Raw genomic sequence first — 15,929 nt, forward strand, 5'->3', positions numbered from 1 at the left:
CACTTGGTATTTCCGTCATCCTTTGGCGGTAGAGGCGGCGCTCGACGATCGACGATCGACTCGGAGGGTGGTGTCCGGGGGGCACGGCACCCTGACACCGGTGTACGAACCTTGGTCGACGAACCCTTCGAAGGCCTCGCGGAGATCGAAGAGCCGGTCGACTGGCAGCGCGCCGATCCTGAATTCGTGGTCATCGAGGTCGTCGTCGGCGCGATCGAAGATCGCCCGGTGCTCGTAGGTGGGCCTGGGCGCGAATTTCTTCGGCTGCACCAGGTCGGGCCTCTCGACTCGTTTCGTCTCGCCCACGGTAGGCGTTGGACGAGGCGGCGGATAACTCGGCGACGACGACGACGACGACGACGATGACGACGACGACGACGACGTCGCGGCGAACGGTGGTGCGGGTGGTGCAGGGTTGTGCTGGTGGTGCTGGTGATGGTGATGATGGTGCAGGTGTGCGTCATGCTCGCTTTGGGAGTGCCTTGGCTGCAGGTGCACTGTGCTGGAGGCACGATCATGCTTGGACAACGTGGAAGAAGAAGAAGAAGATGAAGAAGGGGAAGAAGACGAAGAGTAAGAGGAGGAAGATGAAGAAGAAGAGCCGCGGTCATAGAAGCTCCCAGGTCCCTCCATCGAGTGATCTTTTTCCCTCTGGTGCTCATTGTCGGCGCCAGCACGAGCCCCCTGCCGGTTCTCGTGATCGCCGCGCGGATCGTACGCCTCGACCACGAGCACACCGGGCCTCCCGGGCAACTCCGGCGCTTCCTGATGACGGCCGTGCTGGTGACGGTGGCCGTGCTGACGCCTCTGCCCGGGCTCCTGGACGTCGTACGTGCTCTCGTGGTCGTAGTACGAGGTGCGCGCGGCCCCGGGGAACAGAAAATAGGGGTACATACTGGTCGGTGGTAACCAGATCTCCTGGTAGCTCTCCTGCTGCGGGTCGAACGGATACAGGGCCGAGTCCGTGCCCGACAGGTCTACGGAGGTGGAGGAGGGCAGGAACTCTGTAACACAGAAGCAGAGACGCGGACGAAAACGGGGTGAGTGGGGTGCGTGATCGCATCGGTACACGTGCACGGGTTCGCGTGGTACGTGCTACGCTTTTGTGGTGTCATAGTGGTGAGATATTTGGTGGTATCATACTTGCTGGCGATGGTACTGGGTTAAACACTTTTTCGATGTTTTTCCTGGATCAACACCTTTCTTTTTGTGAACTTTCCTTTAGCAACCGATGCTCTCATTACGAAACAAGCTATGGTGCAGTGAGGTCTATCGTGGCCCATTAACGTCCCCCGGAGGAGTCAATCAAACTCACGGGTCGACAAAAAGACGAGGATCTCTCTCTCTCTGGAGGGAGGGAGATCGGTTCAAAGCCAAGACTGCTCGCGAGTAAAGCGTTTGCTTAGGCGTTTGGCGTTCCCCCCGAGTTTCCAGAGAACTTGGAGTGCCAAAGGGAGTCCCGGAGCCGGCGCAACCGAGGTCGAACGTCAATTCCGATTACGACTTGGTTCGTTTAACACCCCGGCGGCCCCGGCTTTCTCGCAATCTTTTCACCAGACGAATCTTTGCCACGTTCTCTCGCTCCAAAACCGAGAAAATATTGTTGTTGATGGTACTTTGTCGCAGGTAACTCGAAATAAATTTTTAAAGCATTGGTCTGAGATACTAGTTAATTTTTAAAATGTGTTTGTTTTTTTGTGAATTCGTAGGGGATCGGTTGCTCAACGAAAGGCGCGATAATTATGTCGAGTATGTGAGAGAGTTTCGGAACCACGCGTCAATGTTTAACCGCTTAATAGACTCGGTGATACCGGTGACCCGTGGTTCCGAAGTTATCTTGTTATCGGTGCTATTGTTTGCGAACTTCTCTCGTAACTGGACGTCTTAATTTTGCAAAACTCGATGGATTATCGATACGACATCGAAACTCTCCGGGGAGAGTGTGTTCTCTGGATCCGAGAGAGGGGGGAATGGAGAGAAGAAGAGTATGTAAGTGAGCGAGTAAAACAGAGTAAGACAGTTGGGCGATTTTAATCGAAGTCATGCGCATTGTCAGAATGAAATTCGACGAAGTACGGGGCATGCAGGCTCTGAGTACGTGCAAAGGCCTACGAAATAAGAGAATCTCACGTGCAAGTACGGGCATGCGGTGCATAATCTCCTTGCATTCTCGCCCGAAGGCTTTTTTCCCACGGAACTCTTATCCGCGACATCGTTCTGCGATTTTTAAATCGCGCGCGCTTTTCGATCGAACCAAATTAAAATGGAGGAGGTCGGAAGCAAAACTTTATGAAGTGATATTTGAGGAGACAGGAAAATATAAATAGAAAATTATGAAAGTTAGTAAAATGAATTAATTAATTTATTTAGGAGTAGAAGCTCTTAAAAAAAATAATTTTTTAAAAATTATAAATAAAAAAAAATAATTTTTGAAAAATTATAAATAAAAAAAAATAATTTTTGAAAAATTATAAATAAAAAAAAATAGACTATTTTTTGACTGTTTCAGCGTGTCTTTTGAGGGGTTGTGAGATAGTAAAATCGAAGGGGAGTGGAAATAAAGTAACACCGTGATGGAGATGGTGACAAAATGGGGGATGGTTCACGAAATGCAAATCCTTCGGGGAGAATGCGTACTTAGGGGGTGCTGGTGCTGTCGTGCAGACGTTCCTTGACATTCGAGGATTTCGAGGGCGGATCCGGGGGCCTCCGTGGGCTGCCATCTTCTCTGGACACCCGGTATTTTTCAAGATCGCGGATATCCTCTTCCTGGTCCGGGACGATCGTCTACCCAATTCTCAGGCTCGTCAGGAGTCTCAAAACTCATTTTCTCGCGATTTTTTTTAGATTTTAATTTAAAATTTTCGAAAAGCAATGACTCCCATTTTGTGGTGTCAAATTTCTCGAAACGTCGCGTTTGAGTTAACTTGAGCCTCGAGGAACACCCTTACACCGTTCCTCCTCGTCTCTACTCGTGAAATCTCGCGGAAATCTTCTGATCGTTACGTCTAAGATATTATTTTACTTTTGGGGCACTCTGGACGATATCGACTTTTCGACTCCTCAGCGCTGAAACGTAGAAAGTTGAGTGCACGCTGGTCACTGTTGCTCTCGTCTGTTGCCAGCAATGACAATCGTTTTCGCTCAAAACAAAGGGGGAACAATGGATGTGCCTCGTTGTTGGCAACTGTACTTACGCCCATAAGTGTCGTCTTCTCAGCCACGAACATCCTGTCGATCCTGGAGGATCCTCGATTTTCAACAACACGATTAAACTGACTCGATTCTATCACCCACCGAAGCACTGAATTTTTTTTTATTTCGAAATGAATGAAACATTAATCTTAATCGAAGATAGAGGAGCCTAAAAATAGGGGGTAGAGGGCGTCGTTAGGGCGCAAGGGATCGAAGGTATGGAAGATGTTGCTCGAATTTCAGTGAAATTAAGGTCGAGCCTGCCACGCGATGAAATCCTTATCTACATCTCGATACCGGTAGCCTTTGGTTAATTAAGGAGAAAGGAGCTTATCCGGAGAAAGAGGCTATATAAAATCATCCCACGAGCCTTAAACACCCCCGTATGGACGAAAGTAATTGCCTCGTAGCGTCTTTTCAACCCCCTCAAAAAAGAAGTAAAAGTATCCCTGATCGCATATTAATTCCATTCTAAGATAGCTGAAACCCCATTTCTCCACAAAAATTTCTCCCAAGATTAATTTCTCGAGACAATATCGTCTTCTCCATCCAGGATCGACGAGGGCATCGAACGTCGAAAAAATGACTAAAAGAATGGTCACTCCGTGTAAAGATACAGACAAATATACAAGGGGGGACGGGCAACTTCTCTCAACGAGACGTACGATAAAAGTAAATCGACATTTGTCATATCCAAAAATCAAAAATAATACACACGTTACTTCACAACACCAACAAGTCGTTTGTTTCACAAGGTGCGCTAGTAAATACGGTTAAATTAACAGTATACGATGTATGTACTCGTTCCATTCATGGTCGCAAAGTGTCTGGCTCCAGGGCAAGTCACAACGAAAAGAAAAACAAAAAAAATAACAGTATTCCAAAGCGAGAAAGTCTCGTGTGTAACGGCACTGGATGATACGTATGATGCCTGTATGTACCACGTTGTGTATATACGTGTACATAAAGAGAAAAGAAAAAACGTTTGCGATCGCAACGGGGTACCCGATTTCATACTCACCAACGCAGGGATTGTGATTCACCATCGAGAAGATCCTGTCGCAGCGTTTCTTGATCTGATTGTTCGGGCAGATGCAGCCGAACATTGGCGACAGCCGCAGCTGGGTCCAGGAATCGTGACAGGCGTTCCTGAAACACGAAACGGCCACAAATTAGTTCAACTGCAACGCTTTGTCCACGTACGGTCGATAAAACAGCGAAGTAATAGGCCACCAGTCGGTAAGATGCAGATTAATTGGCTAGCAGTCGATAAAACAGCGAATCAATAGGCCACCGGTCGGTAAGATGCGTATTAATTGGCTAGCAGTCGATAAAACAGCGAATTAACAGGCCACCGGTCGGTAAGAAGCAGATCAATTGGCTAGTGGTCGGTAAAAAAGAGCTTAATAGGCTACCAGTCGGTAAAGTATCGATGAATAAGTTACCGATCGAAACCTGTGGACTCTACTCGGTGTGTAAAAAGTTGTTTCGCGAAAAATATCGAAACCCTCGGGGGACGAGAGTTCGGAATCGCGAGTGGTCGTGGTTCTCGTTGGGAACTAATTACTGCGAGGCTAATTGAATAATCCACTGGAAAATTATCTCCTTAGCGTTGACTATTTAACGTTGCCTCTTCGTGAATAAAGCCAACGTTAAATATTCACCGTGTAATGAGGCTCGTAATCGGCACTGAATAACCGATAGCACGAGCAATAAGACCGACAGGTTTTACCGGAACGATGAGGCTCGTCGAACATTGTAAATATGTGGCTCGGAGAGGTCTGTAGAATATTTCGCTTCAATGTTATCGAAGGTGGTTCGCGCGAAAATTCAATCGTCCAATTAACGTCACGTTAAATTTAAATGTAGAAGTTGTTCTCCCGAACGAATCGCTCTGATCCACCCATCTATTTCAAAGGGAATCGCTATCCAAACGCGCAACAAGAAAAGTGAGAAGGGTAAAAGGAAACCAAAGAAGGGTAGGAATTCGTAGAGGGTGAGATCGCGCCTTGGAATTATTTGGGTTAATGGCACATAGAGTTCCAGTCGTGGCTCTCAACGAATTAGAGGGTAGAAACGGTTCAAAAGGAAACACGAAACCGAAGGTGAAACGGAAACGCCACCGTCCAAGCAAAAATCGAAAAAGGGACGAATGTGACAGTTTCACCGTTTCCACCGAGAATAATATTTATGTTCCCCTAATGAATTGCCGTTTGGGTATTTCAAAAGGCAAGAAAGACTACCGATCGACCGTTCGACCGAATTATATCAACACTTTACCGACTGGTAGTTAATCCGCCTTTTTTACCGACATTTACCGACCGGTGGCGCATTAATCAGCCTTTTTACCGACATTTACCGACTTTTTATCGACATTTACCGACCGGTGGCCTATCAATCAACTTCTTTACCGACTTTTTGCTCACGTTTATCGACTGGGGGCCTATCAAAGTGTCGATAGGTTACTTTCGATAGTGATTTATGTATCAGAAACGGTCTAAGACGAGCGCTGGTTTTCTAACCGCGATGCAACGAAGTTATGGTTTCGTCCGGCGAGACGAGGAGGATTTTCGTTAGCGGCGTGCCGCTGACAGGTCAGAAATGCAGTCTGTTCGAGGAACGAGCGTCGCGTCGTGCGGTCTGTCCGCACATCGGACACAGAAACGGGCGTCTCCGGGCGTCTCTCGCGAGTTTCATCAGCAAAAAGAAAACAACATGGGATGCATCGCGTTTCGAGCTCGAAAGAAACGGCACGTCGAAAGGGTCGACTCCGCTGGCTATAATTTATTTATGGAAATGCTCTCGCACGATGAATATTTATGGCAATTAGATGGAAAGATCCTGTAACTATGTTCGAGTAGACGTCGCGCGAAGAACGAAAACGTCAGTCAAATTTCTGCGCCGCAATCTTTGGGAAGACCGACGTGGATGGCAGGGAAATTACGTCGGAGTTAATTGAACGTCCCTGGGCGTATCCGCGAAAGACTCACGCAGTTTTATTCCCTGGAAAATATCGCGTATCGATTATTCAACCGTTTCTTGACCCGTCTACTTTGGTTTCTTCTCGAAACTTGCCAATTTTATAGTGTTTTTAATGGTTTGATATTGCAACCTTTTGGGTCCAGGATGACTCAATCTCTGTCATGTTGGGGAGAGGTGTTTCTGATACACGGAATTTAATCTCGCGAAGATATACCAACGTTGAAATTGCATTCGAAAGAGAGTTTCTCTGCGCCAAGTTTCGAAACGTGGTATCCGTTTGGCAATTTGCTAGTATAATCTTTGGAACGAGTCGCGAGCGGAGGGCGGTTTACGAATAAGTAGCTGCTTTTTTCCTCCCATGTTCGCGTTGGCAAACGTCGCAAGAAACGGCGCCGCGAATGCAGGCGCAACGCAACTAATTGACGCCGTCGCTGGAACGCGAATTAAACTCACAAGAAGAGGTGGTTGCAGGAAAAATTGCAATTTTCAATATTAATAAACATTTAATTATCTGGACGAAATTAAAAGTGGAGTATTGGAAGATTATTTCTGATTTAATTTCTACTATTTCTGGGGTAAACAGTTGCGCGTTTGGGGTGTTTTCGTGACTCGCGCGACACTTTCGTTTTTCACTTTCGAACGCGGGGCTGAAAAATTAAGCGTCCCTAATGAAAAAGAGAGGCGGAGCGGCGATGCAGAATCCAGAGGCGACACAGAATAATCCGTAAATCTCATTTTTATCGCGCGTATGAGGCGTGAGGGGGGTGACCGGGGGGAGTAGCGTGGCTGGCAAAACGCGAAAGAACAAAGAGAAAAGCAAGTGGGGGGACTGGCACGTTGGGTTGGACGAACGACGAAGAGGGTTGCAGCGAAGGGAAACGAACGAACCCGGTTTGGAAAGACAGAGAGGGGATGTAAAACAACGAGAGCTGCACTTCCCCCGGTACGTACGGGGGCGATAATTTACTAGCGTGTAGGTACGTCTGAAGGATCCGGTACGTGCTGGTCGAGTGGTCTTGCACAGTCGGGGGCGCTAAGTACGCGTCTACGGCACCCCCGCGCTACCTTTGACCCCGCCACGAGCCACCCCTAACCCAAGACGCCCTGCATCGAGCATCTTTCGACTCCTACAACTATTCCAAACTCTTTCTCTCATCACACTACACCATAACACTGACCTACAATTTTTTTTAAATGTAAATAATCCAAAATAGCGGTTCGAAAAATTTTCTCACCCCCAACAAAATTTTAACCCCATTTTTATATTACATTTATCTTTTTCTCTTGTGAAGCATGGCGTTTGAAAAGCAATCTACAATATTTTAAAACACAATCCAAAATGGAGGATTGTAAAATTATTTATTGGTCAAAAAAAAAAAAAAAAAAAAAAAAAATTCTACCTCTTTTTATGTTGAGTTTATTTATTTCCCTTATGGAGTATGGCGTTTAGCAGTGGGGGAAGCTTCTATTTACATTTGGCGAGATCTGCATTTTAATTGCAAGGGATAAAAAGATTTCTCGAACGGTTCTTACCGCGTTGTCGCGACGGTTCGCGTGTTCCGGCCGTTTTCGAAGAACCGGCGCGTGAACATCGACAAAAGTTATGCATAGTCGTCGCCGGGGACGGTCCTGAATAATGTATGCGTCTATAGAACGGCCGAGGAATGATTAACGACGCTGACCCTCTTGTAACTTCGGAAAAGTTTCCGCCAGTTTTTTGGCGCTCGATGGATACTTCGTTCCCCGTTCATTGAGCTCGAAAGGGACTCGTCTCGCGTCCATAGAAGCTTCTGAACATCGTGTAAATTACGCTAGAGACTCGAATCTTACGATATCACGTCGTTTTTTTTATGATCTATTAACGTAAACTTTACGAAATTTCTTCTATGAGATTTTTTTTTTATGTGCTAATTGTCATGGGAAAACTAGTGGATCCGACGAAACCTTCGTTGATATTTTCAACGGATTTGAAAAAGTTCGCCTCTGCTCGCGGCACCGCGAAACTTGATTTACTTTCGTTCGTTCGAGCCCAGTGCTATCCACCTCGCCATCCACCTGAAATTTGTCACCGTACCGACAGCTACGGAGCCCTCTCCTTCGTATTTCGCGTGCACGGTGCACATTCATGCGAGCCGAGGCAAGATTCATAGGCGCACCGTGAGTGCACTCGTGTCATCTCGGAGATGCGACGCAACGGCCCGAGAGCACCGTTGGTATCCTCTAATCTAACCAAACACAGTGTCATCGAGAATTTCGACGATAAACAACTGAGAAAATAATGAACCCCCGGCTGGGGAATGAAAAATTCCACGCAAAAAGTTCGTTGCAAACACGAACATGTCCACGAAAACTCCATTGCATTAATTTTTACGCCTTTGCGATGTTCCTTCCATTTATTATATTATTATTATTATTAACAAGCTTGATCTTGACCCTATTCAGTCTCTACATCTCAAATTTTTACCGACTGGTAACCTATTCATCTATTTTTTACCGACTGATTGTCTAGTAACCGCTTTCTTACCGACCGGGGACCTATTAATCTCCTTTTTACCGACCGCTAGCCCATTAATCGCAAAAAGTTCCTTGCAAACACGAACGAGCCCACGAAAACTCCATCACATTAATTTCTACTCCTTTGGGACGTTCCTTCTATTTATTATATTATTATTATTATTATCAAGCTTGATCTTGACCCTATTCAGTTTCTACATCTCAACTCTTTACCGACTGGTAACCTATTCATCTATTTTTTACCGACTGATTGTCTATTGGCCGGTTTCTTACCGACCGGTGACCTGTTAATCTCCTTTTTACCGACCGGAGGCCTATTAATCTCCCTTTTACCGACCGCTAGCCCATTAATCGCCTCTTTACCGACAGGTAGCCTATATTGACCCGCTTTTTACAGACCAATAGCCCATTAATCGCCTCTTTACCGACGGATAGCCTGTATTAATCTCCTTTTTACCGACCGCTAGCCCATTAATCGCCTCTTTACCGACGGGTAGAGCCTATTAATCGCCTTTTTACCGACCAGTGACCTATCAATCGGCTTTTTACCGACCCAGTAGAGCCTATTAGCCGAAGTTAACGCTCAACAGATTCGCCGTTCTGTTTGTCGTGTAAGCTTACGGACGATACGGTTAATACGGTTCTGGCGGAAGCCGTGCGTATTTGTCCGTCGGATAAGCGTCCACCGAAATCGACCGGACAGCGTAAGCTGTGCAAGATGCATGTGTGCATCCGAGGGCGTTCTATAAATATATGATGCGAGGCTCGTTCGGGCCGCGGGGCGCTAAAGTGGGGAATAGGCGAGTCGCCTTATGAATTTTAATGTCGCGTATCGTCACGTGATAGGTAGACTGGCTGCTTCGTGCCCGTCAACCACGCAGGGAACTTCTGCACGGTTTTGGGGTTGTCGAACGGTCCTCCTAACTTTCGTCGGGACGCGAGGCTCCTTCTGGAGTTTTATCGCGTCGATTAGGCCAAGTTTTCCATCGTTCATTGCATTTTAACGTGTCCTTCTATGTTTGACGAATTCGTTACGAGACAAGTCGACAGAGATTTAATTTTTCTCGCGAATTATAATCCCGTTTAGAGCGACACCGCGGCGTATATCGGTCAACGAAATGCAATGTCACACGGGGCGGAGGGGGAGGGGACACTTTACATGCAATTTCTATCAACGCGAGAGCCGCGGCCAGAGGAAAATTGCCGCGACGAAATGCATTCCGTTCTGGACGAACTCGGGACCACAGCGGGCGCGTCAAGAAAAATTGAAGCGGATAACTGTATGAATAATTAAATTCGACGAAACCCGCGAAGAAACGAGTATCCCCGTCTCGTATTCCGATCCAAAGAGCTGGAATTGAACGAGAAACACGGAACTCAGTCCTCACCCCTATTTTAAAGGTACAATTCCCCCCAAAAATCCTCCCCCGTGATTGGACTCGTGAATAATTGCTCGTGGATCGCGTCAAAGAGAAATATAATTATCCCTATCGTTTTCATTTCCTGGTTTCCTCGTCGCGAACAGATGCTACCCTCGTCTCGTTTTCTTCCGCCGTTTCGTTCCACCTTTTTACCCTTTCTTCTTCGACTACCAGAACTCCCGGAGGTAGACGAATGGAAACCGGAAGGTGAAGTTTCGCCCGTCGGAATCGAGGCTGCGGAACAGTTTGTTCCCGTCGTGCACGGACCCATGAACGGTCGAGTTTCGGTCCTGGTGTTACTTCTGGTTGGTTTACCGACGCGACGAGACGCGACAGAGCCACCCCCGTTATTTCTCGACGTTAAAAATTTCCGTCAAACTTCCTCGTGGAGATAAAATTCCCGGAATTTCCTTCGATAATTTTGTTTTGGTTAATTTCAACGTGCACGGACTCGATGGAAGATTAAAGTAGAGTCGTGGGGCTACGTTTCGCGACGCTCGAGTCGATGGCGTGCCCTTAAATTTCGTACGCGAGCAATAAGTGCACGCGAGACGCGGCCATAACTTACGGGGACTTCTTTTCGCGGGCATTAATCAACGTCTTGAATCGCCCAGCGAATTATTAGGCCGCGTAATTTCCAATTTTTCGCGTCAAGATTTACGGACGGGGAAATACGCGTCCAGATAATCAACGATCCTTGAATATTCAGGAGGATGAAATATGTAATTTTCGGAATATTTAAATGACGTAATCGGAGGGAACGCACGCGGTAAATCATCGACGAACCGTCGATTAAACGTCGATCGTCGTCGAGTCGAGTATCGAGGCAAGTTCGAATCCGCGTCATTAATTATATCCCATTAAATGGACGCTCTCGGTGATTCTGACAACCGAATAATTGGAGTCTCCTCGAGTGCATGCAATCGTTAAAACCGATAGTGTCTTGCAGGGGTATCTTTAGCAAATAAAACATCAAATAACAGGAGACAAAAATTGGGGGAGACTTTGATCAAAATTCCAAACGCATTCCACATTGTAAGGGTGCAAACGAGTCTCTCTAAAACGTTCTTTGATCCCTTGTAAGGGTATCTCCAAACACTTTGGAACGTTTGTTCGTGGGAAGCATCTGTTTTCCAAATTTTCCCCTTTCTCGACACCTTGATTTTCTACTCTGATAAAGTATATTATAGCTGGAAAATTTGGATTTTATTATTGAGATTTAACCTCTTAAATTTGCTACTATTTAATTTTTTTTTTGTTATTTAAAGTGGAGCCCGTACTGAATTTTTTTCTGGAAAACGCGCAAGATTTCGAGGGTATGTCTATTCACCAAAAATGATTGTGATTGACTCCCGCAACCGAAGATAATTTTTCCAGAACGGTTTGAAATTTTTTAATTTTATTGTTAATAATTTTTTAACGAGGCCTCAGTCAAGAAATTGATATTCTTCATTTCCGTCTTATTTTGGCCTCTAGAGTCTCCTATTAAAATTTTTTTAGTCTCATTTTTAGTTCATTTGTATCATTAGCAACCTCGAAACCCTTTATTTATTCCCACCACAATTCAAATTTATTACTATATTTGTCAAAAGAATTTTGGAATGTAATAGAAAAATCAATCTTTAAAATTATCAACGTTCGAAGGACTTAAATCGAGTGTAAAGTGTTCCATGAAATTCTCGAAGCTATAAAATACGCAAAATCCTACCAGAATTTTTCTAACGTCGATCAACACCCCAGTTCGCGAGCTGCACCAGCGAGAAACATCGAAGTCGACGAAAAACACGGAGCTAAATAATTTTTTACGGGCGCACAAAAGTCCGTTCGCGATGTATTTACGGCTTCAACGAGTCCCTTTCGAGGAGGCCGGGAAAAGGAGTGAATTCATCTGCATGCAGTTGCAATTTTAACCGGCTGAATTACCGTGGAACGTCTTCTCACCGACCCGCGGGTTGCTTTCATTGCATTTTCCGCGCGACGAGATGCGTATCGCGAAAGAAACAACCATGGGGAAAGAGGAACCGCGAGGATCGCTACTGTGCGTCCGCGAGAAGTCGACTAGGGACGGTGGGCGGGGCCTCAGACGCCCCGCCCATCCCCACTCTCGCTCCTGTGGGCCACTGGCTGGCCACTGGGGGCGGGGCCAAGCTCAGAGCCGTAGTGGGGGGCCAGCCAAGTTCTCGCGGACGCACAGTAGCGACGTTCCCGAATAATTCGACCGTAGAAGTCAGGAAAAGTGGAAATCGAATCGTTGGAAGAGCCGTCCGGTTATTCAACGCCTCTTAACGCGGCTCATAAATTTTTCTCGCGAAACTTCTCGCGGTTCCTGATGGCTGGTTTGCAATTCCACGGACGATCGCCCGGGAGATAGTTGCCACGAGGGACGAGGGAAGCGCGAGAGAGAGACAAGCTCCGCGGAACGAGGCGACGAGGAAGAGGAAGGTGGAGCCCGCCATGAGGGGGGGAGGGGGAATGGTAACGAGAAGGAAAGAGGGACAAGGCTTGAAAACGGTGAAAAGAGAGAAAGTTAGGAGGATATAGGTGCCTTCAACCGCATTGCAGAATTACCCGGCCAGGTTCCTGGCCAGAGAGCATAAAACAACCGACGCCGGCTGCTGGCCGAGGGCAAATTTATGACGCGCTTATACGCCGAAATAGAAATGCGCTCGGAACTTCTGCCACCTCGTACAGATCGAAGATCCGACCCTGCACACGATCCCCGCGGAAAAATCCTGAAATATTCCCCGGGTTTTGTTTCGATCGTTCCCGTTTTAGACATCGACGAATACAATTTCACGCGTCTCGACGTCCACTCGTTCCACTGAATTTCTTAACACGCCTCCCTCGACGGCTACCCTTTTATGCTTTATTTATTTCGTTCCGCCAGACGAACGCGTACGACGCTCAAATTGGACGCAGATTTAGACCGAAGTTGGGTAATTACGGAGAATGCGCGAGAACGAACCGCGAGCAAATTGAATAAATCGGGGTAGCTTTTTTTAAAGCTTGTAAAATGGAGGGAGGATCGAGCTAGGGGGGAGATTGAAACAATATTTAGCGAAGTTGGGCGTGAAATAAGGAGCAGCGGAGGAGTGCTCTCGGCAGGCTATCAAAGCCAGAGGGAAATCGCGTAACCGGTCGGTCGTTAAAGACCAAAGTTTGGTACGGGGACAATTCCTCGTCTGAGAGTGGCTGGGCTCGTTGGTAACCAAGACGCGGCCATGCGAGAGAAGCTGCGGAGAGATTCCGCCCCCGTAGATATCTATTTTCGTGTTTGCGAACTGCCAAGTCCCCGGGTCGATGAACCTGGATCGAATCGATAGGGAAACAACCGCCTCGAATCGTCTCCTGCCTCTTAGAATCTCGTTACTAATTCAAGGAACACCTCCATTGTGATACGTCTGTAAATAAATTCGTGGCAAGAAACGAGTGGATGTGCTATGATCGTGTTTGAACGGCCCTCCATGTGGAGCTTCACACGCTCGCTGCTAGAGGGCTACGCTCGACCGACTTTCTCGCAAGTGGTCGACTGACCAATGGAATATCCCTAGAATCTTGCATGCAGGGCCTCCTGGGGATGTTTTACAATAAAGAAGCGTCTCAGAGTCGGGTTTGGGGAGTAGTAAGACGGCGATTCGTAAACACGGGATCGCGTAGTCGAGGGGGCGGTCACGTAGCAAGTAAAACTTAGCGAATGTGCCGACTTTAATTAAGGTCGATCGATGTCAAGTAGTTAGCAGTGGGTTAGAGGCGTCCTGGAACGCAAGCGCGCCAGATATCCGAGCGCGTTTCGACGGAAGTTTGTTTTGGACCTCCGCGACGTTGATCGAATCGGACGGTGGGGCTTAGGAGCCCGCTCTGGTTGCTCTGGTTTCTCCGGTTTGTCGCGTTCCCGCGCAATAACGGTAATTTAATACAGAGTTAACGATCGACGACACGGGGAAGTACGATTTTCGGTTTGGACAATGCTGAAGGGACGCAAAATTTTAAACGTTGGTCGGGGAATTTCGACACTGGGTGAAGGGGAGATGTCAAGGTTGTCGACTCGTTGGATCAGGACGTTAGATCGATAACAGAGAAACCGGAAGTCGTCGAGAGGGGGTGGGAGGAGGGAGGTCGAAACACGGGGGTAAGAGAAAGCGCATAAGCGGACGGTTCGACGTGCATATACGTGCACTATCGGGATTCTGCAGTGCAGGTGCTGGGGTTAGGGGAAATGTGGGCCACGGCGTACGACGTTGCGCGGCCGGGTTAACGTGGGAAGCGCAGATAACTCGAAGCGACTGGTAATGCGAGGCTCATGCCTGTATGGTTAAGGCCAAAGGTGGCCCAATAGCAACCGATGGCCTTTACGGGCAATGGCAATCGCCCTTTCCAACCCCATTCGACGCCAGATATCCCTCTATGCGACTAATACCATTACGCTGTCAGAATCGGAAAGGAACAGCCGTTCGATGACGTTGCCTATCTTTCCGCAGATTGAATTGCCCGCCCTTGTTCCTTCCATCCCCCTCTCGACTCCTGGGGCTTCTATGAGGGGCGGGTTCCTAGTTCAAACTCCAAACTCCAAAAGCTTTCGTCCATTCTTGGACGTTGAAAACTATTTGAAATTGTTTAATGTAAATATTTACAGTAGTATTGTTTGGCAATTTCAACAAATTTGGGACAATGATTATTGCAAATCTAAAATCCTGTATATTGAAAATTGATATCTAATATCTAAAATAATAATTATTTCACTTGGAAGCCACTGGATCACCTGGGTTAGGTCTGGGTTAGAAAGTTGAATTTTTCGATGAGTGAAAAATTTCATATCATTTTGAAAAAATTATTTTTGGTTGAGGGGGTGACTAACAATCATTTTTGGTCATTACACATACCCCCGAATTCCTACTCAGTTTCGAGAAAAAAATTCTTTAGAAAATACACTGTCTGACCAGACATTGATACAGTCCCCTGAAATTTCATTCATATCTTTAAAAAATCATAACTCCCGAACGGATTGGAGGATTTTAATGTTTCCAGAGGCAAACAACGCGTATTTTAATGGGGAATATTTAGAAATTCTAAGAATATAAGAGATGTTTGTCTTTAACCCTTTAAAATGAGATTATCTTCAATGGGGTTGATATGTAATCCCAAAAATAACGACCGAATTTTTATTTTGTTTCTTCTGGGAGCCACTTGACCGCCCCGGAAGATCAAGAGGTATGTCGTGACAGGTGGCGCGTAATTATTGGACGCGATGCAACGCGTCCTGGAATCCCTTGCGAAGATACTCGGTGCCCCCGGAACGCGATTCGCCCTCGTCACTTCCGGGCCGGCGACCGGCTGGCTCGCCGGGGATTTCGCGGCGTAAAATCCGAGAGTTGCGGCCGTTAGAACCGGATACCGGATTCCTGAGTATAATCAGCCGCGGCGTAATCAGTGTTTACAGAGTAATTATCGTGCAATGTTGCAGCTGTGAGTCACGGAGCAATTAAGACAACGAACCCTGCGCCTGGCGGGCTTCCCCGTCATTTTTCAGATCCAAAAATTCACTCTCAGTCAAATCCTCGATATCAAGCTCGCTGTATTATAATTGGCTGTGATTTTCTATTTGGAGAAACTCGTGTTCCTCTGATGCAACTGGGTCGCGTTTGGATTATTGTTAGGCCCGCCACGCGCTCGAAGCGCCCCCACGGGGAAACCCGGGACCGCCTTGCGGGAAATCATCGACGCTCCAAGGCGGTCTATTACCATCAGGCTCGAGGCAAACTTGAATCGAATCGAATCTAAGAAATAAATCACCAGAATCGCGGCGAAAAAGTCCGCTGT

General features: G+C 46.9%; 1 protein-coding gene across 2 annotated transcripts in view; it reads right to left on the reverse strand.

The window, feature by feature from the left end:
• Positions 1–15,929, reverse strand: part of LOC122399910 — a 177,225-nt gene that overhangs the window by 31,169 nt on the left and 130,127 nt on the right. Inside the window, exons 5-6 of one of the 2 annotated variants that reach the window (XM_043400971.1) lie at positions 4,217–4,344; positions 111–1,004 (exon numbers count right to left, since the gene is read on the reverse strand). In XM_043400971.1, coding sequence (XP_043256906.1) covers positions 111–1,004; positions 4,217–4,344 — 1,022 coding nt within the window. The remainder of the gene's footprint in view (positions 1–110; positions 1,005–4,216; positions 4,345–15,929) is intronic. The other variant, XM_043400972.1, reaches the window with a different exon arrangement.

This window comes from Colletes gigas, unplaced genomic scaffold (genome assembly GCF_013123115.1).
Source record: "Colletes gigas isolate AHSC1104 unplaced genomic scaffold, ASM1312311v1 Colletes_gigas_Sc00015, whole genome shotgun sequence".
Taxonomy (NCBI): domain Eukaryota; kingdom Metazoa; phylum Arthropoda; class Insecta; order Hymenoptera; family Colletidae; genus Colletes; species Colletes gigas.